The sequence below is a fragment of the Dermochelys coriacea genome, chromosome 26, assembly GCF_009764565.3.
Source record: "Dermochelys coriacea isolate rDerCor1 chromosome 26, rDerCor1.pri.v4, whole genome shotgun sequence".
Taxonomy (NCBI): Eukaryota; Metazoa; Chordata; order Testudines; family Dermochelyidae; genus Dermochelys; species Dermochelys coriacea.
In genome coordinates, this window is record NC_050093.1 from 2,205,733 (window position 1) to 2,230,718 (window position 24,986).

Here is a 24,986-nt window from a genome sequence, read left to right on the forward strand (position 1 = left end):
GTCATGAGATTTATCCCACCAAGTCTTTGGGATGCCAGTTAAGTCATATATCAGAGAGGTAGCTGTGTTGTTCTGGATCTGTAAAAGCGGCAAAGAGTCCTGTGGCACATTATAGACTAACAGACATATTGGAGCATAAGGTGTCGTGGGTGAATACCCACTTCATCAGATGTATGTAGTGGAAATTTCCAGAGGCAGGTATAAATATGCAAGCAAGAATCAGGCTAGGGATAACGAGGTTAGTTCAATCAGAGAGGATGAGGCCCTCTTCTAACAGTTGAGGTGTGAACCAGATTAGCCACATCATCACCGGTTCATTCACCTGCACGTCCAGCAATATAATCTACGCCATCATGTGCCAGCAATGCCCCTCTGCTATGTACATCGGCCAAACTGGACAGTCCCTACGTAAAAGGATAAATGGACACTCATCAGATATTAGGAATGGCACTATACAAAAACCTGTAGGAGAACACTTCAACCTCCCTGGACACACAATAGCAGATTTCAAGGTAACCAATCTACAGCAAAAAAAGTCAGGCCCAGACTTCAAAGAGAAACTGCTGAGTTTCAGTTCATTTGCAAATTTGACAACAGCTCAGGATTAAACAAGGACTGTGACTGGCTCACCAACTACAAAGCAGTGTCTCCTCCCTTGGGGTTCACACTCAACTGTTAGAAGAGGGCCTCATCCTCCCTGATTGAACTAACCTCATTATCCCTAGCCTGATTCTTGCTTGCATATTTATACCTGATATTGTGCAGAGCTTCCCTATGGAGAAGTGGTGCTATTCTCCTGACAGCTGAAATGGATGCAAAATCTGTCTCCCCCCCAATATCAAGAATGATGAAGAAATAGATATTGTAGGTATTTTATGTTTCCCAGTAAGTGATGGGTCATTGATCAACAAAACAGAAAGAGACTCAGGGAAAGAATTTGCACTAATAACTTCTCAAAACCAGAACAAACTCCTACCTGTATCAGACAAAAACATGCCCTAAGTGTTACAGGGAACTTTGAAAGCTCTATCAGATGAACATTTCCATTACATGCATCTGCCAAAGTGGGTATTCACCCACGAAAGCTTATGCTCCAATATGTCTGTTAGTCTATAAGGTGCCACAGGACTCTTTGCCGCTTTTACAGTTAAGTCATCATTTATCTTATTGTACTAAAACTTCTAGTTCTTCCTGTTTATTCATCATACTTCTTGCATTTGTTTAGAGACAAATAGCATCTCCCTCGCCTAGCTATTTCATTTCAGTACACAGGCTGCTGTTGTTAAAACAGCCAGAAGAGAAATGTGTGTTGTGCCTAACCTGCCTCCGATTTATCTGCTAAATTTCATCTCAGTATATACTGAGGGTAAGAGGACAGGTCTGGCTGTAACTTCCCCTGGGAAATGCCCATATGACCAGCCAAAGCATTAGAGTGCCTTGCCAAGGCTGGCAGAACCTAATTAAATAACACCCATTGGTACGATTGTCCTAAGTGCTTCCCTTCCACCTAAGTCCATAAAATGACTCCACTGCAAGGGACAGAAGGCTGGGTGCAAAACTATGCAGAGACTCAGAGGTAGCAAGGAAAGGAAACCTTTAAGTGTGTTTGTTTTCTTGGTACATATTCTAGAAGACTTTGAATGTGTACATTTTAAATGTGTTCCCCATCCCAGCTGCCTCCACTGAGCCTGCATTCCTCTTCAGCACGTTCCTGGTGGAAGGAACTTTCCGAGCTGCATGTCCCAGTTTGTGACTGATACAGTTGCATCTTCCCAGGCTCAATTAGCATCCAAAATCACAGTGAACAACGTGCTGTGACTCTGTGTGCTAGACAAGCTCAAGGATGCTGTTAAGCTATGCAACATTTAAACAAACAACATTTAACGTACAGCAGATTTCAATCAAAAGCTAATGCTGTTGAAACACTCCTGCGTGGTGGTTGGAGGAGGAAGAAACAGGGGCACTTGCGTTTATCGGGGGTGAAAATACTGGACTTGCATCTTGCACAGGCTGCACGGAGCTGTTTGGCCCATCATCAATCATAAGCTTGATGAGCTCATTCATTCAGCGCAAGGGGCTGGAAAGGAAGGGTTTTGCTTTCTACTGGGCAAGGCACTTTTCTGTGCCCCAGTTCCTCCTCTGTACATTAGGGGATAATACTTACCTCCCCGAGGGGCTGCAGAGCTTGATGAGTGTTTGTAAAGTGCTTTGAGAGGCTGGGACGAAGAGGCAGGCAAGGGGTTGTACATCCCCACGCTTTCCATGCATGCCAAAATAAACATATCAGCATGATCGAGCCAGGATTGGGCTTTCTAACCCACTGTGATTCAATGCTTCAATTTAAACTTTCTTGCCTCTCTAAGGGTGGACGTTTAAAAAAAATGTTATTAGACCAAAAGATTTGAACAACTGCAGAGTGACAAGGAATGGGTTCTTTAAGGAGCAGGAGGGAGGAGCGAGAGAGTGACAGAGAGACTCGCACCAAGAGGTTCTTCCAACTGCATTTTGAAGCCTTTTCAGTGACATCACTGTTCTTGTCTTTATAATAAATGGGACCTAGGAGTCTGCATTCAGTCTGAGCTCAGGCAGATAAGCATATTAGAAACAATGGCACCTCCCGTCTATCACCACAGAACAGGCTGGCATTTTATTTCCACCATGGATTGAGGGGTTAAGTTTAGATAATTTAGAGATCAGATCTACCTTTCTTTTTCTTTTTTTACTGGCCATTCTTCTCGTGCTGGAAATATAAGATTTTAAATGGGAAGTTGGTAGCTTCTTCTGCCAGCCTGAAAGGAAGATTCCCTCAACTCCTAGAGCACACAGGTAAGAAACTAAATAATTCCTAAAAAGAAAAGGAGTACTTGTGGCACCTTAGAGACTAACAAATTTATTAGAGCATAAGCTTTCGTGAGCTACAGCTCACTTCATCGGATGCATTTGGTGGAAAAAACAGAGGAGAGATTTATATACACACACAGAGAACATGAAACAATGGGTTTATCATACACACTGTAAGGAGAAAAAAGAAAAGCAGTACTTGTGGCACCTTAGAGACTAACAAATTTATTAGAGCATAAGCTTTCGTGAGCTACATGAAGTGAGCTGTAGCTCACGAAAGCTTATGCTCTAATAAATTTGTTAGTCTCTAAGGTGCCACAAGTACTGCTTTTCTTTTTGCGAATACAGACTAACACGGCTGCTACTCTGAAAACTGTAAGGAGAGTGATCACTTAAGATAAGCCATCACCAGCAGCAGGGGGGGGAAAGGAAGAAAACCTTTCATGGTGACAAGCAAGGTAGGCTAATTCCAGCAGTTAACAAGAATATCAGAGGAACAGTGGGGGGTGTGGTGGTGGGGGGAGAAATACCATGGGGAAATAGCTTTACTTTGTGTAATGACTCATCCATTCCCAGTCTCTATTCAAGCCTAAGTTAATTGTATCCAGTTTGCAAATTAATTCCAATTCAGCAGTCTCTCCTTGGAGTCTGTTTTTGAAGCTTTTTTGTTGAAGGATAGCCACTCTTAGGTCTGTCATCGAGTGACCAGAGAGATTGAAGTGTTCTCCAACTGGTTTTTGAATGTTATAATTCTTGACGTCTGATTTGTGTCCATTCATTCTTTTACGTAGAGACTGTCCAGTTTGGCCAATGTACATGACAGAGGGGCATTGCTGGCACATGATAATAATAATCCTGATACTGTACAGAGCTGCTCTAGGGAGAAGTGGTGCTATTCTCCTGACTGCTGAAATGGATGCAAAATCTGTCGTCCCCCCATATATCAAGAATGATAAAGAAATAGATATTGTAGGTATTTTATGTTTCCCAGTAAGTGATGGGTCATTGATCAACAAAGCAGAAAGAGACTCAGGGAAAGAATTTGCACTAATAACTTCTCAAAACCAGAACAAACCCCTCCCTGGATCAGACAAAAACATGCCCTAAGTGTTGCAGGGAACTCTGAAAGCTCTATCAGATTAACATGATCTATTTCTACTTCCTTAATGGTCAAAATCAATTCACTGGATTGAATCAAAAAGAAAAGGAGAACTTGTGGCACCTTAGAGACTAACAAATTTATTAGAGCATAAGCTTTCGTGAGCTACAGCTCACTTCATCGGATGCATTGAATCAGTTAACTACAGGGCTCTGTATCATTCAGCATGTGCATAGAATTGAAGCATGAGTGTTGGTGCTTGCTGTGTGAGCAGCGCTGTAGCCTTAGATGTGGAAGGAGTGTGAAGGGAACTGCTCGTATTTTTGTACAGCTGAACGGGGCTCTGAAAGATGTGACAATGACTGCTCTGTGTTTATCAATTAGGCTTATGTCAGCAGAACATTTTCCCTCAGGTGGTGGAACAGGAACCGATAACTGTCTGCATGTCTTGATCTCCGGGCCACCTGTAACCTTGTTCTTTGGTGCCGCGATTCTATTCCCAATGGGAGGGAAATGTGTGCATGCGGGAGATACTTCAACAAGGGGTGTAGCTTGGACAGCCTAGATGAACTCCTGAGTGCCCTGGAACAAGGCATAAGGAGGAGCCAGTCACATGAAGGGGAAGAGGCTCCTGCTTGGTTAGCTTTGCCCTGCAGAGTGAGTGTGTGGCATTTCCCGGGGTAAAGCATTGTCGCTCCAGAGAGTGGGGGAGAATTACACACTGCCAGACAGTGGGGGGTCAGCCTGGGATAGTCCGCACCAGGAATTCAGCCATCTGGATGAGGTGCTGAGCAGACAATTCTTAGCATGTGGGCAGTACCAGGATGGCCAAGAAAGTTAAAGATCAGTGGCTTGATCATGCCAGGGCCTTCTGCACAAGGGTGTGCGTGTGTGTGGGGGTAAGGACTATCACACCCGCTGTGCCTGGCCTGCAATAGGGTCCCATGAATTGGGGCCCTGGCATGCAGGGATGCTTCCCTGGGAGTAACTGGATAGAGAGTGGGCAAGAGGGCAAAGCCCTGGTTCCCCGTGGAACCCATGGGAACTGGCTGCACGTGGAGTACGCTGCACTCTGGAAAGGGCTGTCGCTGACAGAGCCCCAGTGGGGAATGATGAGAGTCTGTGCCATGGAGGAACCTCTCTGAGGACCAGGCTCCTTGTGCTTCCCCCACTGTGCCTGAAAGTGTGACCCAGCCCTCAGCTTTTAGGAATGTCTGGGGGAGGGAGTTTGGACAGGGCTTAGAGTAAGTGTCTGGAAATCTTCCTGGAGTGAGCCTGACAGCTTAAAACCGACACTCAGACCTGACAGTGACAGCACCAGACAGCCCAGAACCTGCCCTTTGTCTGGCCAAAGATTTCAGGGCATTCGCCCAGAGCTTCCCTCTACTAGGATGCTCATAGCATTCCACTGTAACACAGTGCTTTGCTCAGGGGCAACTCAGCTGGCGAATAAGAGACATTAGAGATGAAAAAGGCCTATTATGTCCCATGTAGACCAGCTCCTGTAAGGGGGGCAGGGGCAGGAGAGGATTGTTCATCCCCTCCAGTTTGTATTTTTGCTGGATATAAACGCAGAAAATCTCATCCAAATGCATGCAGGCATCTATCCATCCATCCATCACAGATATACTGGGCTGGAAGAGACCTCGCAAGGTCATCGAGTCCAGCCCCCTGTCCTTGGCAGGACCAGATGAACCGAGCCCATCCCTGACAGGTGTTTGTCCAAGCTGTTCTTAAAAATCTCCAGTGACGGGGATTCTACAACCTCCCTTGGAAGGAAGCCTGTTCCAGAGCTTAACTACCCTGAGAGTTAGAAAGTTTTTCCCAATATCTAACTCAGTCTCCCTTGCTGCAGATTAAGCCCATCACGTCTTGTCCTACCTTGGACATTAGAACAATTGATCACTGTCCTCTTTATAACAATCTCATATATTTGGAGACATATCAGCCCCCTCCCCCCCTTCCTTCTTTTCTCTAAACTCAACATTCCCAATTCTTTCAACCTTCCCTCATTGATCAGGTTTTCTAAACCTTTTATCATTTGTGTTACTATCCTCTGGAATCTGTCCAGTTTGTTCACATCTTTCCTAAAGTGTGGTACCAAGAACTGGACAGAGTCCTCCAGCGTGGGCCTCACCACTGCCAAGTACACTGGGATAATTATCTCCTGTGTCTTACACACAGGAACAATGGGACACCACTCTTGTTAATACAGCCCCAAATTGACTCCTTCTACATGAGAGTCACTCTAACTCCCAAAATGTTTTCTGCATTACTGCTGCCTAGCTTGTTATTCCTCTTCGCGTAGCTGCACATTTGATTTTTCCTTCCTAAGTGCAGTACTTTGCACTTGTCGTTATTGAATTTCATCTTATTGATTTTAGACCCATTCTTCAATTTATCAAAATCTTTTTGAATTCTAATCCTGTCCTCCAATGTGCTTGTAATCCCTCCCATCTTGGAGTCATCAGCAAATTTTATAAGCCTACTCTCTACTCCGTCATCTAAGTCATTAATTAAAATATTGACTAGCACTTGACCCCGGACAGACCCCTGTGGGACATCACTTGAGAAGTCCTCCCACCTAGGGACAGCCAAGCATCGATATCTACTCCTGAGTAGGGTTTTTCAACCAGGTGTGCACCCACCTTATAGAAACTAAATCTAGACCATATTTCCCTGATTTGCTTATGAGAATGTCATGTGAGACTGGGTCAAAATCAAGATAAACACAAAAAGAAAAGCAGTACTTGTGGCACCTTAGAGACTAACAAATTTATTAGAGCATAAGCTTTCGTGAGCTACAGCTCACTTCATCGGATGCTTATGCTCTAATAAATTTGTTAGTCTCTAAGGTGCTACAAGTACTGCTTTTCTTTTTGCGAATACAGACTAACACGGCTGCTACTCTGAAAGATAAACACAGCTACTCCTTCCCCCCTACCCACTAGGCTGGCTACCCTGTGAAATTGGGAAATTAGGTTGGTTTGACATGATTTACTCTTGACAAATCCCTACTGATTATTCCTTATAACCCTGTTATCCTCTATGTTTGAACAAATGGATTGTTTAAAAATTTGTTCCAGTATCTATCTAGCCTCCTTCCCTCCCCATACAGATTTATCTATCTAGATTGCAAGCTCTTTGGGTCAGGGGCTGTCAGTACCTAGCGCATTGGCGCCCTGATTACTGTTTGAGGCTGATATGTGCAATACAAAAAATATCTACCTAGCTACTTACCTCTTCTGTAAATCGTCTCTCACTGTAGTAGTGAGGCACTCTCTCTTTGGATGAAGGACTAGAGCAGGATGCTGGCATTCCTTTCTTCAGTACAAGCCTATTATTAAAAGTCCTTTCCTCTTTAATATGCAGTGGCAATAAAAGTGGGACAAGCCCTGGAGAAAGGATGAACCATGCCATATCCGCAGCCTGAACCTGAACGTCCACACGGCAATTTTATAGCTCTGCAGCCCGAGTCCAAGTCAGCTGCCCCGGGCCAGCCTCAGCTCTGCTGCCTATCTTTTATTGCAGTGGAGACATGCCCTTATTACAGGTTTCAGAGTAGCAGCCGTGTTAGTCTATATTCTCAAAAAGAAAAGGAGTACTTGTGGCACCTTAGAGACTAACAAATTTATTAGAGCATAAGCTTTCGTGAGCTACAGCTCACTTCATCGGATGCATTTGGTGGAAAAAACAGAGGAGAGATTTATATACACACACACAGAGAACATGAAACAATGGGTTTATCATACACACTGTAAGGAGAGTGATCACTTAAGATAAGCCATCACCAGCAGCAGGGGGGGGAAAGGAGGAAAACCTTTCATGGTGACAAGCAAGGTAGGCTAATTCCAGCAGTTAACAAGAATATCAGAGGAACAGTGGGGGGTGGGGTGGGAGGGAGAAATACCATGGGGAAATAGTTTTACTTTGTGTAATGACTCATCCATTCCCAGTCTCTATTCAAGCCTAAGTTAATTGTATCCAGTTTGCAAATTAATTCCAATTCAGCAATCTCTTGTTGGAGTCTGTTTTTGAAGCTTTTTTGTTGAAGTATAGCCACTCTTAGGTCTGTGATCGAGTGACCAGAGAGATTGAAGTGTTCTCCAACTGGTTTTTGAATGTTATAATTCTTGACGTCTGATTTGTGTCCATTCATTCTTTTACGTAGAGACTGTCCAGTTTGGCCAATGTACATGGCAGAGGGGCATTGCTGGCACATGATGGCATATATCACATTGGTAGATGCGCAGGTGAAGGAGCCTCTGATAGTGTGGCTGATGTGATTAGGCCCTATGATGGTATCCCCTGAATAGATATGTGGACAGAGTTGGCAACGGGCTTTGTTGCAAGGATAGGTTCCTGGGTTAGTGGTTCTGTTGTGTGGTGTGTGGTTGCTGGTGAGTATTTGCTTCAGATTGGGGGGCTGTCTGTAAGCAAGGACTGGTCTATCTCCCAAGATCTGAGAGAGCGATGGCTCGTCCTTCAGGATAGGTTGTAGATCCTTGATGATGCGTTGGAGGGGTTTTAGTTGGGGGCTGAAGGTGATGGCTAGTGGCGTTCTGTTGTTTTCTTTGTTGGGCCTGTCCTGTAGTAGGTGACTTCTGGGTACTCTTCTGGCTCTGTCAATCTGTTTCTTCACTTCAGCAGGTGGGTACTGTAGTTGTAGGAATGCATGATAGAGATCTTGTAGGTGTTTGTCTCTGTCTGAGGGGTTGGAGCAAATGCGGTTATATCGTAGCGCTTGGCTGTAGACAATGGATCGAGTGGTATGATCTGGATGAAAGCTAGAGGCATGTAGGTAGGAATAGCGGTCAGTAGGTTTCCGATATAGGGTGGTGTTTATGTGACCATCGCTTATTAGCACCGTAGTGTCCAGGAAGTGGATCTCTTGTGTGGACTGGTCCAGGCTGAGGTTGATGGTGGGATGGAAATTGTTGAAATCATGGTGGAATTCCTCAAGAGCTTCTTTTCCATGGGTCCAGATGATGAAGATGTCATCAATGTAGCGCAAGTAGAGTAGGGGCATTATGGAACGAGAGCTGAGGAAGCGTTGTTCTAAGTCAGCCATAAAAATGTTGGCATACTGTGGGGCCATGCGGGTACCCATCGCAGTGCCGCTGATTTGAAGGTATACATTGTCACCAAATGTGAAATAGTTATGGGTCAGGACAAAGTCACAAAGTTCTGCCACCAGGTTAGCCGTGACAGTATCGGGGATACTGTTCCTGACGGCTTGTAGTCCATCTTTGTGTGGAATGTTGGTGTAGAGGGCTTCTACATCCATAGTGGCTAGGATGGTGTTTTTAGGAAGATCACCAATGGACTGTAGTTTCCTCAGGAAATCGGTGGTGTCTCGAAGATAGCTGGGAGTGCTGGTAACGAAGGGCCTGAGGAGGGAGTCTACATAGCCAGACAATCCTGCTGTCAGGGTGCCAATGCCTGAGATGATGGGGCGTCCAGGATTTCCAGGTTTATGGATCTTGGGTAGCAGATAGAATACCCCAGGTCCTGGCTCCAGGGGTGTGTCTGTGCGGATTTGTTCTTGTGCTTTTTCAGGGAGTTTCTTGAGCAAATGCTGTAGTTTCTTTTGGTAACTCTCAGTGGGATCAGAGGGTAATGGCTTGTAGAAAGTGGTGTTGGAGAGCTGCCTAGTAGCCTCTTGTTCATACTCTGACCTATTCATGATGACGACAGCACCTCCTTTGTCAGCCTTTTTGATTATGATGTCAGAGTTGTTTCTGAGGCTGTGGATGGCACTGTGTTCTGCATGGCTGAGGTTATGGGGTAAGCGATGCTGCTTTTCCACAATTTCAGCTCGTGCACGTCGGCGGAAGCAGTCTATGTAGAAATCCAGGCTGCTGTTTCGACCTTCAGGAGGAGTCCACCTAGAATCCTTCTTTTTGTAGTGTTGGCAGGAAGGTCTCTGTGGGTTAATATGTTGGTCAGAGGTGTGTTGGAAATATTCCTTGAGTCTGAGACGTCGAAAATAGGATTCTAGGTCACCACAGAACTGTATCATGTTCGTGGGGGTGGAGGGGCAAAAGGAGAGGCCCCGAGATAGGACAGATTCTTCCGCTGGGCTAAGAGTATAGTTGGATAGATTAACAATATTGCTGGGTGGGTTACGGGAACCATTGTTGTGGCCCCTTGTGGCATGCCCTTATTAGCAACCCCAAACCCAAGGCCCTTTGCTCCTTCAGAGCTCAATGGCCCCTGCTGCTCCAACCCCTCATGAGGTCAGACAACACTGATGGGTGCCTCATTGCTGGTTGCTGTGCAGAAGATATTGTGCTGTTACGAGAGTCTGACTCTCCTTCTTGTGGAGCAAGGACATCAGCAGATAACTTAGGCACTGAGAGCCAATTTGCATGCAAATCTCCTTTAGGGAAGAGAAACGCTCGAAGCGCAAGGGATAGAATTAGTCTGAAAACAGAAGGGCAGATCCTGAACTGGTGTAGACGGCCAGAGCTGTATTGGCTTCGGTGGAGCTCTGGCGATTCACCCCAGCTGAGGATCTGCCTTGTTGTGGCACCTGCACGTTAAAAGGCTTGATAATTACACAGCAGAGCTGCACCGCCTGCTCCCACAGCACCATTGTGCTCACCCTCATTATGTACCTAAACTAATTACACAAATGCAATAATGGAATGCCAATTACGCAGATGACTTTTCTGCTGGGTGGATTTTCCCTTCAACCTTGCCTCTCCCATTAATGTTCTGCCTATGAGTTAATAAGTTGTTTACTTCATTTGAAACATTCCAAGCTGGTTTGTACATATCTAGGGAAATAGTCTTGTACAAATATTCCTTCTCTCATTTCTCTATCTTTCCTGCTCTCATTTCTCTATCTTTCACTGATCCACCTATACCCGTTTCTGCATCAATCCCCATGCACATCTATCTATCTATGCACATGCCAATCTCAGTTTCTATATCTGCACTACACTGATACCCATTGTTTCTGAATATCTTGTCACAAACCTTCTTCCAACTTGAAGCTTCTCTGTTGTCAAAACACTGAAATTTCCATAATTCTCCTATTGTCTTTCACAGCTGAGCAAAATTCCTGCCAGGCCATGGATGACCCTGGGATGGAGTCAGAAGGCAGAATCAACAAGACGATCTCTTCTTTAATGAGCCATAAAAGGAACTTGACATATTCACCCTACTACCAGCACTCCCCGCCTGTTGCCGCTATCTATATAATCTCCTACTTGTTTATCTTCGCCTTGTGCATGGTTGGGAACAGTCTCGTTTGCTTCATTGTGCTGAAGAACAGCCGGATGAGAACAGTGACCAACCTCTTTATCCTCAACCTAGCGATCAGTGACCTGCTGGTTGGGATTTTCTGTGTGCCCACCACACTTGTGGACAATTTAATCACAGGTAAGGGAAGGAGAGAGGGTGACACTGAGTACTCTCTGTGCTGGCCAGACCCCCAGCAGTGTCCCGCCTACAAGAGTTAATGAGAAGAGAGATACTGCTGAGTGCTCTGAGCACAGGACTGACCCCATCCCAGTTTCCTCTGGGTTGTCAGGCACATAACTTTACTGCTCTGGGCCATTTACATACGCACCTGCCTCAGAGGGGAGGTGTCAGCTAATACTTATTCATTCCTTTGAAGAAGGAAATTACCTTATAAATGCTAAGTGTAAGGAAACCACTAAGACCTAAGGACAGGTTTCAGAGTAGCAGCCGTGTTAGTCTGTATTTGCAAAAAGAAAAGGAGTACTTGTGGCACCTTAGACACTAACAAATTTATTTGAGCATAAGCTTTCGTGAGCTACAGCTCACTTCCTTTCGTGAGCTACAGCATCCGATGAAGTGAGCTGTAGCTCACGAAAGCTTATGCTCAAATAAGTTTGTTAGTCTCTAAGGTGCCACAAGTCCTCCTTTCCTTTTCACTAAGACCTAAAGCAGCCTTAGGAGCACAGGCAATGCAGCTCCATGGGGAGCATCCAAAGGTGTAAACACCTGAAAGAGACAGGGATCATTTAGGGTTGTAGGAGTGGTGCAAAACTAGCCAACATTTGCAAACCTGGGTGCCTCGTGGCAGACTCCTAAATAAATGCTGCCTCATTTGCAAAGAGACTGAGTCTCTGTAGTTCCCACTGGGAACTTCCTGGTACCAGCAGCTGCTCAGCACCTTTGAAAAATGAGCCCCCTTGTCCTGCCCTATGCTGTTGGAAAGATGAGGGGAATTGTGCAGGATATTTTGTGTGGCCTACAAGCTTGATCCAAAGCCCGCTGAAGTCAACTGTTGGCTTCAGCAGCGACCTCTGGATCAGGCCCTTGGTCCCTATGGAAAATTGTGGGGCTGCTGCTGGAAGTGCCACTCATATGATAGAACAGGTCAGGAGAGTCTCTTCTTCCAGTCCTGAGCTGGCCCAGTGATGGCTGGGCCCATCCCCAGGCCAGGACTCTCCACAGGGATCAATGCTGTTCCCACAGGCTTCACTACGTGTCTGCTGAGAACAGCAGCTCCCTTCCCTCTAGACTAGAGCACCCAGGGGTTGTTCTGCTGAGATGCCTAGGCCTGGTTAGGGGTGAATGGCTAAGCACTTCCTGCTCCAGCCCAGGAGCACCTTGGAATAAAGCCCTTGCCAGAGGGCTCAGGCAGGAGGCAGCTGACATCTGTGTGGTCTCAGGCTTGGAGCCTGGAAAAAACAAGGACTGTCTAACACATTGAAGCTTCTATGGTTGCTGGCACCCAGAGCCCTTGGAGAGTTAAGGACACTGGGTTGCTCTGAGACACGCTCACTAAATGGGCCACAGAAATGTCTCTCATTTTCTCTAACTGGTAAGTGAATTCTCGGCTCGCTGGAGTGAGGGGCTGACAGTGCTGGCCAGGTGCAGGGAGAGGAGATGCTGTATAAACTTCCCACACACATCTCTGCCAAGAGACACCAGTCCAGACCTGCTGTGACCCCTGCCAGGCCAGGAACCCTGGCAGCTCTGCCAGTGAACAATCTCTGCTACTGCAAGTCCAGAGCTCCCACACAGCCCTGCTCAGGCACATAAATCCTGACCCACAGGCAATGTTCCCTCTAATTTTTGACAAGCCGTGTGTGCAAAAAATTTCTTCTGTGCAAATTTTTGTGCTTGCAGTGTTTTGCCATGTGCGCGGGGTTTAGGATCTGTGTGCGCGCACAGCTTAGGGGGAACAGTGCCCACAGGGTTTGCTGCTTCAGGTCTGGGCTTCCACACTGCTCTGACAATGCCTTTAATATCTGCCCCTCACATGGCTCTGCCAGTGCCCTTCGATCCTGACCTGCAGCACCCCATGATTGCCCAGGCCCGCACCCCATCACTCCCCAGATCTGCCAGTTGTTCTCTGTTGGACATTTCATATACAAGTATAAAATGCTAACTTGTCTGAGTTCCTGTAGTGAGATCATTGCTGCTTTGGTAGAAAAGAGCTGCTAACGATGAAATCACCCCCAACAGCTTCTCTGAAGGGTAGGGGCTTAATGTGCAAGCTGCAGGGACACTTTTCAGCTGCAGCCTGCAATTAGTGCTGTATTCGGCCACAGCATCCTCTCCCAATCTCTCTATCATGTGATCTCCCCTGGGGAAAGCAAACTGCATTGGCATTTCATGCTGCTAGAAAAGGAGTACTTGTCGCACCTTAGAGACTAACAAATTTATTTGAGCATAAGCTTTCATGAGCTACAGCTCACTTCATTGGACGCATTCAGTTTTTCCACTGAATGCATCCGATGAAGTGAGCTGTAGCTCACGAAAGCTTATGCTCAAATAAATTTGTTAGTCTCTAAGGTGCGACAAGTACTCCTTTTCTTTTTGCAAATACAGACTAACATGGCTGCTACTCTGAAACCTGAGTTGAAACTGCACCTCTTGGGTTTGATGAGCTTCTGCTTCCCCCAGACTCACACTGACCCATGTCTGATTGTTTTCTGCTAGGCTGGCCCTTCAGCAATGGAATCTGCAAGATGAGTGGGCTGGTTCAGGGTATGTCTGTGTCCTCGTCTGTTTTCACGCTGGTGGCAATTGCGGTGGACAGGTGAGAAGGGGCTGCACGAGGGAATGTGCAGCTGCAGCAGCATAAACGGAAGCTCCCCCACCCCCTGACTTTAAATAAAGCAAATCCGATGCCAACTGCCAGGTTCAAAGCACAGGGCTCTGAAACCCCTTCTGACTCTCATTAAGATCAATGGGGAAAGATTCCCATAGATTTACCCCGGGATTGGAGCAGGCTCTTTATCCACAGCGCTGGCAATACCTGGTTCAGCAGCATCAGCTTCCCCACACTGCCCTGCCAAGGTGCGGAGGGGGAACCTTGCTCGGTGCAAGAATGTGACTCAGGCCTCAAGACCATTTGGCCCTTAGGCCAGGTCGACATCACAGAACTTTTGCTTGCATAGCTCTGTTGGTCAGGGGTGAGATTTGTGGCCAACAGAGATGTGTTGGCAAAAGGTGGAGGCAGGCATGAGCTAGACAGTAGCATCTAAAGTGCAGCGTTGGTGTAAGCGGTGTCCACACTGGGAGCGCTTGGCTGCTATAGTACACCAGCAGAGCAATACTGGCCAAGCCTTCCAAGGGCAGGCCTGGTCGTAGGTGCTATGTTGCCAGTACAGGACAGTTCTGCTGGTGGCTTTTGCCTAGCAGATGCCTGCCCACATGCAAGCCCCAAGTGCCTTCCACACAAAGGGCCCTGAGCAGCCATCAGCTAGGACCTGCTAGCACAAGGGGCAGGACAGAGCTGTGTGCTGCTGGGGGACACCTCCTCTTCCCTTGATCAGTCCCTGAGCCATCCAGTCCCAACGCCAGGCTTTTCATGTCTGAAATTTGTGACACTGTGCTGAGCGTGAACGGCTGCAAAGGCTGATATTTTTGCAAGACCACTACATTTAACTAAAAACTCAATTACTTGGAGAAACATTATGGGGTTGCTGAATTAATAACTCCAAAATGGTTTCAAATAAGAAACAGCCAGAATCAAAAGGTTATATCCACTCCCGTACGTTTTAATCATTAAGAACCGTGTGCTTCCTCACAGCCATTCACATCAGCACAATGTGGCAAAGGCAGATAATGATCTCAACCAAATGTAGGTTTCCTTGGCTTGCAATCTTGTGCTGCAGGATAATTGGGGGAGTTTGGCTTTATGAGTGAACCTGCAAACTCCAGATAAAACTGGAATGGAAGGGTAGGCCATTGGTTCTACCTTCCCGCTTCCGGGCACATGCCAGCTTCTTACTGATCAGAGTTAGGAAGAAAATTGTCCTCTGTGCAGGTGATTCCGTAAATGCCTGTTGCCGGTTTTTTTGAACCTTCCTCTGAGGGCAGCTGGTACTGGCCCCGTCAGAGGTGAAATACTGGGCAAGAGGGACTCCTGGTCTGAGCTAATCTGGTAACCCCTCTGTCCTAAGAAAAATGTTATTTTTAGAGCTGGTTGAGTTTTCCTCTGAAAGAGGGATAGTACTGGAAGGTGGCAGGGTGGTGGGTTTTTTTTTTTAACTGATGGAAAATGGATTTTTTGATCAAACAGAAACTCATGAAAAATGTCCATTTTTGTCAAACGGGTTGGGCTTTCATTTAAAAGCTCTCTCCCCTTCTGCCTCTCACGCTTGGAATGAGCGTCCCCTCCACAGCCACAAACCTTACTCATCCTCCTCCTCAAACCTCCTTTGCCATGAAGCCTACATAAACTTGACAACAGTCATGTTGCTGGTGTCCCGAGACCACTGCCTATCATCCTGACCAGCCCTGTCTCAGTGTTTCCTTGTGCTCCCCAATCTGCCTGTCCCCACCTGCTGTGCTTGTTTTACACATAGATCATCAGCTCTTCGGAGCAGAAACCATCCCTTTGTTCTGTGTTTGTACTGCGCCTAGCACAACAGGAGCCTAGTCCAGGACTGGGGCTCCTTGGTGCTATGGTAATACAAGGAATCAACAACCAGTACCTCCAGAATGGGGGTACAGTGTAAAGACGCAAACAGTGAAATTCTGGCTCTGTTGAAGTCAATCCTGGTGTTTTAGCATTGATCCAGGATTTCACCCCTTCTCTCTTTCAACGGAAGTTTTACCTTGACTTCAATGGAAGCAGAATTAGGCCAAGAGCTTTTGAAAAACCCAGCAAGTGGTTGGATTAGATACTGGGGACCCCTGCTCCTTTCCACCTCTGTGGGTGGGCTCAAAAAGACATGATCTGGGAGTTACCTACCAGTCTCCTTGGCCCAAGGTAATCATGCACCATATCCCAGGAGAACCTGGTACTGTTTTGTGCTTAGACTCCTTTTGAGTCTTGCTCGGTGGAAGTTTTTCTCAGTAGAACTCACCTACCTGTGTGTTGGTTTTGCACCAGGTTCCGATGCATCATTTACCCCTTTAAATCCAAGCTCAGCCTGCTCAAGGCCCTGAACACCATCGCGGTCATCTGGGTCCTGGCCATCACCATCATGTGCCCTTCTGCTGTCATGCTCACGGTAGTGGAGATTGAGGATCACTACATGGTGTACAATGACAACCGGAGCCTGGCTTACCCCTTGTATTCCTGCTACGAGGCCTGGCCCAACAGCGAGATGCGCAAGGTCTACACCACTGTCCTTTTTGCCCACATCTACGTGGTCCCCTTGACCCTCATCATGGTCATGTATGGTAGGATTGGCGTCAAACTCTACAGGTCATCAGGCCCGGTGAGCAAGCACAGGGTGGAGAACCAGGAGTGCTGCAGCGCTGCGGTCTCCAGGCGGAAGGTCAAGGTAATCAAGATGCTCATTCTGGTGGCCCTGCTCTTCATGCTTTCCTGGCTGCCCCTGTGGACCCTGATGCTGTTCATAGACTACACCAAGCTGGATGACAACCAGATTAACCTGCTGACAGGCTACATCTTCCCCTTTGCGCACTGGCTCGCCTTCTCCAACAGCAGCGTCAATCCCATCATCTATGGCTACTTCAATGAGAACTTCAAGCAGGGCTTCCAGACCGCCTTCAAGTTCCAGGTTTGCTCGGAGGACACAGGGCACCACAAGGCCTATTCGGAGAAGGTGACGGGCAGCATCAGTGGCTTCAGCACTCGCAACAAGATCTTCACGGACAGGGAATACTCCGACTCCATCTGCCTCAAGAACCTGCATGCCAAAGCCCCCTGCCCCATGCAGAATGGACAGGCCCAGAAACAGGGACTTCACCTGCAGGATATTGATAAAATCACCCCTCTGAACAAAGTCTGCAAAGCATGGGATGATTGAGACAGCTGGTGAGATGGGAATGCGGTCTCTTTCCAGTTGCAAATGTCACTTTTATTTGTCACTGTGATGCGTGTGCAGTGGTGAGTATTTTCCCTTCAGGCCTGGGTACCTAGCTATTCATATTCTGTTTTGTAAATGCAAAATGAATCATATGGGGCTGCTGTTCAATATTCCTAATGATGCACAAATATCTGTCAATCGCTTTCAGTGTCTAGTTGAGGCTAGCTGTCATATAAAATGTCCATGTATTAAAGCTACAACTGCATGCAGAGTTTCCTTGGCTTGCAATCAGCATGTGGTGTTTTGGGGGTGGAAAAATGTATTTCACAGGGTCAGGATTCAGTTTTGCATTTGAAAAAAAAAATCTATGAGGATTGTCTTCTTGTGTTAGCAAAGTGCTGCCTGCCAAGCTCTTACTGCTCTGGCGCCGCCCCATCTGTTATATGTGCAGAAGAGAATCCCAAAGCTGATAGGGCAGCCAAAGTCTCTCTCTGGATGCTCTTGCAACCTTCCAAGCTCAGTACTTCAATACACAAGCTGAACCATTCCAGGAGCTCTGCAGTGTTACACAAGAAATTACAGCTGTATCCAGGGAGAGTGCCAGAATAAACACGCCACACTTTTTGTGCTAAGATCACTTTAAAACTGAAAGGAATAAAAAAAAAAAAAATCTAGGCCCCAATCCAGCAAAGCACTTAAGCAGATGCTTATCTTCAAGCATGGGAGTAGGCAGGTTCCTGATGCTTTTCACCATTCCTACTCCTTGACCCTGACTAGACTAGAAATATGCACTGGTTTAACTAAATAAATAGATTAAAAAAAAAAGCTAATTCAACCAGTGCAAACCCTTAATACAGATACACTTCAGATGGTTTAATCTTTATTTAAACAGGTTCAGCTGAGTCAGTAAGTTACAGTGAAATAGGCAAGGGTTAGACTGGTTTAGTGCACCTGGATTAGGGGTTTTCTCCAGTATAATGCATCAATTTTCTGATTGCTTTATTTCAGCCAGTGCACTCATCTAGTACGGACTAGGACTTTGTTACCGCTTGGCACTTTGCTCAGCAAAAATTTCACCTCTGGACACAATGAACTACTGAAACAATGGAATAACAGACATCACCAAAGACCGTGGGCCAAATTCTGTTCATTTACACTTGTGTAAATCTAGAGTAATAGCAGTTACTCCAGATTCACATTGCTGTGTCAGAGAGGAGAGCTTACCTCATCGTCTCCCCAGCTGCCAGGGCTTGCTTGGGGACAATGCAGAACTGTATGTCCCCCAAAGGCATTGCCATTTCAGAGCCCCGCAGCAGAGCTTGGGATGTGGAATACACAGTGTGCCTGTTCCAGTGACTGGCCCTTGGAGGTTTCACTTGCAACACATCCTGAGCAGGTGTCAGTCACACAGGTCTGCTAGAACATGAGTCTATTGTGCTTTTTGATCCATCTGTACCCATTCTTTGAATGCATCCGATGAAGTGAGCTGTAGCTCACGAAAGCTCATGCTCAAATAAATGTGTTAGTTTCTAAGGTGCCACAAGTCCTCCTGTTCCTTTTGCGAATACAGACTAACACGGCTGCTACTCTGAAACCTGTCATTCTTTGAATGTAGATTAGCTCATGCAATTTGTACAAACAATAGCCTAACCATTTCCTGTTAATTACAACGCCCATGCTAAATCAGCTCATGTCTATTCATAATCATATTGCTGGAAAATCATGAGCACTGTGAATCAGTTACTTTTCCTCACACCTGTGTCTTGCTCCTGTAATACATAGGGAAATTCATTACAGTGTTTTAATGGGTTCTGTGTCATTTCTCTGGATTTTTGGGATTTGCGGCAATGAGAAATGAGGGAAGGACTCCAAAGAACAAAGGGGATTGGAAGCAGAAAGAACTGACTATAAAGAGGACAGTCTAAAATGAGCTTCCAAACTAGTGCTGTGCCTTCCTAATTAATCTAGCAGGGAATCCCAATATTTAAATGCAGAAAACTAGATCCTGGATGCCAACAGAAATTCCTGCCCATATGCGTTAAAGACCACAAGGGACCATTGCATTTTTCCCCAACCTGAGTTCCAGGAGAAAATTAATCCTGCACCAAAGAGCGGCCTTGAAAACAATGTGTCCTGAACCACATGATCACACCATAAAACATCACGTTGGATTAGTTTTCCCCACTCAGGCCAGAGGCGTCAGGGAAAGGGAGCCCAGGAAAACCCTCTCCACGTCCGTTGCTGATGAAATTGCACAGAATACACCTGATTCTGTCCAAACCTTGAGGCCATTTGTTTCTGTTACAGGGACTCCACTGGCTGCTCCATCGTACCAAACATGGCTGACAGGTTATTGATTCAGGGAGGATGTTGTGAATTTGTTTTTCATCTGCAGTCCAGTAAATTAAACTTGAAGCTTAATCCTCATTTGTCCAGTCTCCTGGAAGAAAAGCCAAAGCCCTGTTCTCAATTGAATCCATCACCTGCATGTATAACTAGCTCTTTTGGCAGACAGAGGAAGGAACAAAACACTCAATTGTGCAGAGAGGGTGGTTCCTACTTAAATCAGAAATCAATCCAGTTTGAAGGCTTCCACGCTCAGGCAATTAGTGCTGGATATATTGCTTGCTTTATCGACTCATCCGCAGGGGGCTTTTAGAAACTCATTAATTAACAGCTCTGAAATCACTTTGTCTACAGTGGCAGGTTTCAGAGTAGCAGCCGTGTTAGTCTGTATTCGCAAAAAGAAAAGGAGTACTTGTGGCACCTTAGAGACTAACAAATTTATTAGAGCATAAGCTTTCGTGAGCTGTAGCTCACTTCATCGGATGCATGTGGGAGTCCCAGCTGAGATTGGGGGCCCCTCTGTGCTGGGGCCTGTACAAATGCATAGTGAGAGACCGTCTCTGCTCCCAAGAGCTCATTGGTCTGAATGAGCAAGACAGAGGAGGGTGGGTGAAGAGGTATATCCTGCCCATTTTAGAGGGAGAACTGAATCACTGAGAGGTGGAGTGACTTGCCTGAGGTCACACAGCAAGTCAGTGGCAAAGCAGGGAATTTAACCCAGATCTCCTAAATTCTGTTCTATACCTAAGCCACAGGACCATCCTTCCTCCGTTAAGTACTACGCACTGAGTTCTCCTCCCTCAGAGCTCACCTGACATAGCAGAACAATGAAGACCAATAACACTGAACATGTTTATAGAAATTTCCATTTTCAAAGCACTACACATAGACATTAACTCAGTAATCTGCACAATGCCCTAGGGAGGTTCTGGGGAAACTTGAGGCACAGAGTGGCCAAGTAACACACTGAATGGCACAGAGAGGCAGGATTAGAACTCATGACCAGACTACGCAAGGAAGAGTTACCATTAAAACAACTTCAGGAAAAGAATTAATTGAACATCTTGTTTATAACTTAGTATCATAGAAATTTGAGATGGGAAGTCCACTCAGCCTCCTTTCTAGTCAATGCAGGGCTCCCCCTATGGACTATGTAGTATTGGAATAGCGGCTGGATTGTGAACAGGCACTGTGCTGAATTGAGGTCCACACGGATTTACCCACCCCACACCACCTCTGTCTCAAATCAGAGCAGCAGGGAATGAGAACATGACTGTTAACTGAACTGGCTGATTCAGAGGACTCTCTGGAGACTGGTCCAGGTGCATCCACACTGCACCATAAACTGGGGGCTGTGGGACCCACAACTGCAGACTTGCTCTTTCCAAGTCTGCACTTGTGCATCCTCCCTGCATTGTAAACCAGCTTTACAATTGCTGGACTAGGCTGGAGTGACAATACTACACACAGACCCAACTGAAGTCACCTACAAACCCAGGCTTGAGCTGCATCCATACTGCAAAATGACAGGGCTTGGCCCTGAATCTCAGCAGGACTTGGGCTTGAACCCAACCCCTAAGACCTGAGGGCCAAGTCAGAAAGATTTGTTTGCCAGAAGATCTGGGAATGAGTGAGAGCGGATGGATCACTTGATGATTACCTGTTCTGTTCATTCCCTCTGCGGCATCTGGCATTGGCCACTGTCAGAAGACAGGATGCTGGGCTGGATGGATCTTTGGTCTGACCCCGTAGGGCCGTTCTTACGTATGTGGTAGTGGGGGGAGGGGTTGGATTCAAAGCTAAGCTTGAGCCCAAGTTTACAAGGCATGTAGACAGACCATGGGTTTCCAGCAGCACTTGATGGCTCTCACTTTCACTTTACGTGTTTGACAGCTATTACCTTAATGGAATCTGCCATTCGAGCTTCACTCCCAAACCCATTGCCATGGTGCAAATAGCATCTGAAGGGATGTGATTCGCTGGGAAAGGCTCAGGGTCAGCAGCTATCATGACTTTGAGGTGGGAAGCCAAGCGTACTAACGAACCTCTGGCTGTTCAGGGCAGTGCAGAATTTTGCTGCTGTTGGGGAAAGGGGGCTTATCAGTGCGACCAATGCCAGGCAGAGAGGTGCTAGTGGAGGTAGTTTGAGCAGTTCCTTTTCTTGTCCCAGTCTCTCACTGAGTTCAGGAAGATGAATGGAGGGGAGATGGGGCAGAGGGACGCAGTGGAGGGAAATGGTCCTCTTTCAGCAGTGCCTTTGCTTCAGATAGATATTGCACAGAATGGGCCCTATGCTAGTGCAAATCAGGAGTAATCCCATGGACGCCGATGGATTGACATTGGTGTCCGAAGTTTTTGGTCATGTGAAAAAAAAGTGTTGTCAAAGTTTTTCTTCAAAAAATTTCAGGATTCATTGAAAACCCAACCCCTCTCCCCCTTAACTGAAACCAGTCCTGATCAGAACCTGGGAAATTCAGTTGGAAAGGGGCATTTCCCCTAGAAATTTACTTTTTGATAAAAAAGCTATTTTTCCTCCAGAACCTGTTCCAAATGAAAACTAGCAGCTGTAGGTGCAAGGGAGAGTACGAGCAGCCCTGTGTTCCTGACTCCACCATTCTAGGATTTTAGCACATACCATTTCCTGGTTAGTGACTGGCATTTTGCATATGCTCTGGCCAGACCAGACTGGAACCTTGGCTGCACTTGGCTAGGAGTGGGGCCTGTCGTTTTGAACTGGTTTGCTCAATGATTGATATCCCAGCACACCAGGTCTTGCAAATGAGAGCAGCCAGCAACTTAGAAATGTGACACCCCCGTCCTATCTGAAATGGCATAATGCAGCCCTACGTGTCTATTCCTGCTGCCTTTGCACAGAGTAGGATCTGGTATTCTAGCCCTCCCATGGATTTCACTGGAGTCCAATTGATTTGAGGGTCAGGGGGGCTGGCAGAGGAGGGTACCAGGGAACATAAGGGCAGCAGACTCACACCTTAATGCAGCTCAGGGTTGGAGAGTTCTAGCGGCGTGTTTATACGAGGCCAATCCAGCAAACCCGTCCCGAGCACCAGGGCATCGGTGGTAGCAGCCTCTTCATCCCACAAGTAATCAGACTTTTGCCTACTGGCAGTGTGAATCTGTCTGAAGGTTCAAAGGCATAAATCACCATTGAATGACTTTGATCACCGCCATATCAGATGCAAGCAAATTGCATTTCCCCACTTAAAAGATGAAAGCAGGCGTACACATGTGGAGGGCCTGACAGAACAAGCAGAATGGGGAGTAGAGAAGCACGTAGCAGTGTGCATTGGGACAGCTGGGCTTCTTCAGCAAGGGGAGCGGCTGGGCTGTAGGGTTGTTCTCTGTACAGATAGAGAGGAGGGAATAGCCAGCGCATCTTGCCAGCTGTCACTGCACCACATGCCTTCCTCTGGGACAATCCATGAAGGACAGGAGGCATGTGACGTATCTATCATGATGTAGCTTGAGTGCTCGCTGGGTCTGGCTGAGCAGCAGACACAACGGATCGTGATCTGTAGCTTGTCAAGGGAAATACAGAAACGATGGCGTTAGGACTATTATGTGCATTTCAGCAGAGCTCAACAACTCACACAGGAGCCTTGGTACCAATGTTCCCTCTAATTTTTGACAGGCTGTGTGCGCAAAAAATTTCTTTTGTGCAAATTGTTGTGCGTGCGGTGTTTTGCCGTGTGTGCAGGGTTTAGGGTCTGTATGTGCACACACACACACAGCTTAGAGGAAATAGAGCTTGGTACCATGTTGGGTGACTCAGATAATGAATTCTAATGACTCCCTTGGGCCTGACGAGTTCAAGGGAGGCACTGGGCAATTCTCTGCCCCTTTCTCTGTTTCCCCACCTGAGAAATGGGTGCAATGATGCTTTTCCAGCTCCCTGGGGCACTGTGAGGTTTAATGAAGAACGAGCCGGGAGATTCCTGGGTGGGAGTTGCTTCAGAAGAGCAAGGCCTATGGCTACTCTGGAGAGCTTACAGCCGTGCACCTGCACTGATGCAGCTGTGTGCTCTCGGTGTAACCGCACTAAGCCAACAGGAGGGAGCTCTCTGGGCAACTTGACTATCCCATCAAGGAGCAGTGGTAGCTATGGTGGTAGGAGATGCTCTCCCACCAAAATAGTGCTGTCCACACTGACGCTTAGGTCGGTGTAACTTACGTCTCTCACGGGGGTGGTTTATTCACACCCCTGAGCAACATAAGTTACACCAGCATAAGTGGTAGTGTAGACCTAGCCTAGGTATCACTACTGTTAGTGAAAAATCCTTGCTCAGAAACTCTTAGAGCCTGATATTCACAGGTGCTGAGCACCGGTAGCTTCTACTGGCTTCAATCATATACCTGATGCACAGGGACAGGATCATGATCAACAGCTCAAAAACCAAGGGATGTGTAAAGGGAGGTTGAGAAATCTGCCAGCCCAAATGCCAAGGATTCAGGCCCAGCTCCTTCTACAAGATACACCAGGCAGTGTGCCCGCGCACGCCATTGGAATCCCAGTCCGCATGCACAGCTGCAGCAGGTTCTGAGGGAGTCTCTGGGGTGTGCGTGTGTGTCAATGAGCTACTATACTACGCTAGCATCTAGAGGCCCCTGCCCCACTCTACTAGTGCTGTACACACATGTAGTAGGAGACAGCCCCTGACACGAAGCACTGACAACCTAAACAGCAAGGCAGGACAAAGGAAGGATCATCATCCCTGCTTTGCAGAACTGAGGTGCAGAAACACAATGGACAACATTCTCCCAATGCCTAGGTGACTTAGGAGCCCTTGCCATTCAGTTAGGCTCAGGCTCCAGGGGCCCAAGTCACTTATGAAAAGGGGACTCAGGCTCCAAAGTCACTTAGAGGCTTTTGAAAATTGTACCCGAAGAGACTTACCCAGAGTCACACAGGAAGCCAGTGTCTGAGCCAGGAGTGGAAACTAGATCACCTGAGTCCCAATCCAGTGCTTTAATCACAAGGCCAGCCTTCCTTGGTAGGGTCCATCAGCTCCTACCCACAGTCACAGTCCCACATTCTCAATCCCACCTGTATCAGAAAGCCTCATTGCAGGTCCACTCCAGATGAGCCTGGGGTTAGGAGCTAGTGTTTGTGCCAGGCTCACATGCATGCTGTACACGGCCATGGCAAGAGGCTGTAAAGGATGCACCTGGAAATGGAGGTTCGAACTGTGCTGTCCGAATTCAGACGAGTTAGACATGTCACTCGTGTGGCTGCCTGGCCTCCTGGGATTATTGCAATGACTCCTTAATTCAGATTTTCCTCTGACAATGGGCTGCATTCCTGACACATGAAAGAATTGTTTTGTTGGTACGTTTCAATCAGGTGGTGTGGCCCATTCATTGACATTCCAGTCATGCCAACCTGTTTTTGAAACAGCAATTTATTTTATTTTAAGAACCACATCTCAGGAACAGGGTAAACTCTTGTGTGTTTCTTGGGGCAGGGA

At 46.8% G+C, this 24,986-nt stretch overlaps 1 protein-coding gene across 1 annotated transcript; it reads left to right on the forward strand.

Annotated features, from left to right (window-relative positions):
• Window positions 1-2,577: 2,577 nt before the first annotated feature.
• On the forward strand, window positions 2,578-23,134 carry LOC119848830 (neuropeptide FF receptor 1-like). Its single transcript, XM_038385113.2, has 4 exons — window positions 2,578-2,826; window positions 10,997-11,329; window positions 13,868-13,967; window positions 16,272-23,134. Exons 2-4 carry the CDS (start codon window positions 11,020-11,022, stop codon window positions 17,155-17,157), a joined length of 1,296 nt encoding a protein of 431 aa, XP_038241041.1. The 5' UTR covers window positions 2,578-2,826; window positions 10,997-11,019; the 3' UTR covers window positions 17,158-23,134.
• Window positions 23,135-24,986: the final 1,852 nt, after the last annotated feature.

Excerpts from the sequence above, each read along its gene's own strand:
- LOC119848830 (XM_038385113.2), top strand. The coding sequence starts at position 11,020 with ATGGATGACCCTGGGATGGAGTCAGAAGGCAGAATCAACAAGACGATC. Across the intron at positions 11,330-13,867 it reads TGTGGACAATTTAATCACAG|GCTGGCCCTTCAGCAATGGA; the intron begins GTAAGGGAAGGA and ends GTTTTCTGCTAG. Across the intron at positions 13,968-16,271 it reads GTGGCAATTGCGGTGGACAG|GTTCCGATGCATCATTTACC; the intron begins GTGAGAAGGGGC and ends GTTTTGCACCAG.